The sequence below is a fragment of the Metarhizium brunneum genome, chromosome 7 (genome assembly GCF_013426205.1).
Source record: "Metarhizium brunneum chromosome 7, complete sequence".
Lineage (NCBI taxonomy): Eukaryota > Fungi > Ascomycota > Sordariomycetes > Hypocreales > Clavicipitaceae > Metarhizium > Metarhizium brunneum.
The window spans coordinates 1,404,544-1,407,778 of record NC_089428.1 but is presented as its reverse complement, the minus strand read 5'-3'; the positions used below and the strand labels follow the sequence as shown (position 1 = coordinate 1,407,778).

The 3,235-nt window shown below is 53.0% G+C and overlaps 1 protein-coding gene across 1 annotated transcript; it reads left to right on the top strand.

The window, feature by feature from the left end:
- Positions 1 to 649: 649 nt before the first annotated feature.
- crzA (C2H2 finger domain transcription factor crzA) lies at positions 650 to 2,904 on the top strand (the record flags this gene model as incomplete). The annotated part of the gene is made up of 2 exons (XM_014688398.1): positions 650 to 1,871; positions 1,943 to 2,904. The coding sequence occupies 2 exons, from the start codon at positions 650 to 652 to the stop codon at positions 2,902 to 2,904; spliced, it is 2,184 nt and encodes a 727-aa protein (XP_014543884.1).
- Between the last annotated feature and the right edge of the window lie 331 nt (positions 2,905 to 3,235).

The following is a 3,235-nucleotide window of genomic DNA, read 5'->3' as shown; positions in this document are numbered from 1 at the left end:
CAGTCAGCATCGACATTGTCCCTAACATCCAATGTTGAAACCTCCCACCCTTCGCGACATCCCGCCAGCCCTACACTAGATATCCATCTTTCTTCTCTTCTCTGCCACAGTCCCAAACTCTCGACCTGTCCACACCCAAGCGCTGGCGCATACATGTGTATTCTCCTTACGATACACGCCCCCCCTTCGCTGCTTCTTCTGTTCCGTTTTACCAGACTAGTATTCTTCGGCTCCACGGGCCTCAACTGCCACCCGAGCTGCCATCGCGCTTCTCTTTCCTAGTCTTATCTTGACCTGTGCTTTGGAATAGAACCCCGAACAACATCACGCAAACAACCATCGGCCACGCCATCCAGTATCCAACATCAAGTCCGAAAGTCTCACGCCCCTCTCTCTCTCCCCTCATCTCCCACCGCCGAATCTTCCTCACCCGCCAGCGTCTGAAACAAGGCTGCAGTTGAAGACCGGCTCGCACCACTTTCGCGCGGCCGACTTTTTGATAGGGTGTCTTGCCCCAGTACTTCTACACATTGCATCACTTGCACTTGTTGTAGTGCTGCACAGCCCCTCGGTACCCCCTTGGCTGCCAGAAGGCTGCCTTGGGGAAGTCTGCCTCGCGATCATACACAATACATACGGCCCCAACAGGATGGATCAACAGGCCCACAACGGCCAGTCGTCCTCGACAGCCGGCCATGACAAGGAACAACAACCTCATATAAACCAAACGGGTCCCTCGCCCTCGGCAACCGGTCTGGGTGCCCCGGACGACTCATCCGTCGGCTTGGGTCTCGATCTCGATGCTCAACCGCAGCAACAACGGTCAAGCTTGACATTTGCCGGAACCTCAGACTCGGGGTTTGACTCATTTGGCTCGAATACTGACTTCCTTGATCCGCAAGAGACGTCGTCCCAGCAAACGTTCAGCCAAGCGACCGTCTCTGATCCGACTGTATTCGATCCTGGTGCCAGTTTCGGCCATCAGCCCACCCCCGGTCAAGGTGCCGACGGCGCATTGTCCTTTGATTCCCAGTCGCAACCAACGGCATACCTGTCTCCAAACCTCAACGACGGAGACTTTTCTCTCTTCCCTTCGAGCAGCCAGGGTGACCAGTTCAACGCCCCGCTCTTTGAGCAGTCAAGTCTCAACCCGAATGATATTAATAGCATGGCCTCTCCTCAATCCCATCACACGCCTACCCCTCCAAACCTTCTCCAGCCAGATAGTCTCCAACCTGGTTCTGCTCACCAGTCACCCTCCTTCAGCCAGCATCACCAATTCTCTTCCCCGCAAAGCAGTCACTCAAGGAACGCTTCTCTTGGACCCGAAGCTGCCTTGCTACCGAACCAGATTGGTGATTGGACCCAGCAACCTCAATTCCAGGGTCATCGCCGCAGTCCCTCCGAATACTCGGACGTCTCGTCTGTCTCGCCGTCTCCGAATTTAGTCAGTGCAGACTCGTTTGATGACCATTCAGGCCACTCACCTTTACAAAGAGCCTCGGACGGTAGTCTGTATCAAGACGTTTTGAACATTGAGTCCTTTAGCATTGGCGACAACACTCAACACGGCAGAAGCCCTTCTCATAGCCCGGCCATAAGTCCTAGAATCAATCCTCAGCAGATGCCCGAGATGCATCAACCGGTATTCGTTCTGGCACCTCCGAGTGGTGGCTTTGGCGCTATGGGCTACCCTAGTATGCAGCCTACATCATTTCCTCCACTGGCTTTGCAGGAACGAGGCGATATTTCCCACATGGCTCCTCCAGCCATCAATATCGATTTCGCGCCAAACAATGCAAAGCAAGGTCCTTACGAATCTGTCAAGTCTCACATTGACCAGGACTCTTTGACGCCGCCATCCGACAGAGGTATGTGTTTTTAACAGCCTAACGATGCTCCCGCAGTTACAAATTCAACAAGTCTAACCTCACTGCTCCAGGTCGACCTAAGTCACGGCCTCGGTCTGTCACAGATCCTTTCCATCCCGGCGGTGTGGCCTTGAGTCGGCCTCAAAACTCTGCTAGCCTTTCGCCAACTCCTCATCTCTCAGCTCGGTCCGAGTCCTCCCGCTCCCTATCACCCCTAGAAAGGCAATCTGCTTCATCCTCCTCCCGGAGACGCCAGTCTACGTCTTCCGTTCCTAATAACGTCATCGCCCTGCGCTTGGCGGATCCTGAGTATCAAAACAGCCCAGAATCAGGCTCTACAAAACGCGTGCAAAAACATCCGGCTACATTCCAATGTACACTATGTCCTAAGAGGTTTACACGAGCATACAACCTGCGATCTCATTTGCGAACTCATACCGACGAACGTCCCTTTGTATGCACGGTTTGTGGGAAAGCATTTGCCCGCCAGCACGACCGCAAGAGACACGAGAGCCTTCATTCTGGAGAAAAGAAATTCATTTGTAAAGGAGATCTGAAGGGCAGTGGCCAGTGGGGCTGTGGGAGACGTTTTGCCCGTGCTGACGCTCTTGGCCGTCATTTCCGTTCTGAAGCTGGCCGTATTTGTATTAAGCCGCTGCTTGATGAGGAGATGAATGAACGACACAGACAGTGGCAAGAACAGCGATTGCAGCAAAATATTGCCCAGAACATGGCCCCACAGATGACATTAGATCCAGCCACGGGCTATCCCATGGATGCTAGTGGAAACTACAGTCTGCCCGCGGCTTTATTGCAGCAGTATCCTGCTTTAGCCCAGATGAATTGGTCTGCTCCTGACGCGGGTGGTGCGATGGAGGACGATCTTAGCGGACGGTCGTCGTTTGACGCCAGCGACTACGATGAGACTGAAGAGACGGGCTATGTCAGCGGACCCGGAACAACATACGGAGAGGGTGGCATAGGCCAAAATTTTGGAGAAATGGGCTACCCTAGCGATTTTGGCGGCCGCTGAACCTGGGCTCACGATTTTGGCGTTGGAGAAAAAGGCAGTATATGTGCGGAAAGAAGATGACGCGTTGGTTTTCTGAGTTGTGATTGGAGCGGTTCTTTTCTATCTAGTTGCTTCGCTTGGATTATATCTTTGGAGGACCTGGACTGAGACGTGCATGACACCAAGGCATTGGATAAAATTGCCTTTGAAGGTATGCTTGGGATTTTGATGGATTTTGATGATTCTCAATTTGCGGACGGGGCATTCAAGTGCGCCTTTAGGTTGGTCCCCTTTGCAGGCCTTTTTTTGACCACAGAGGGCTTACCGGTTTCGTTTTGAATTCGACTTTGAT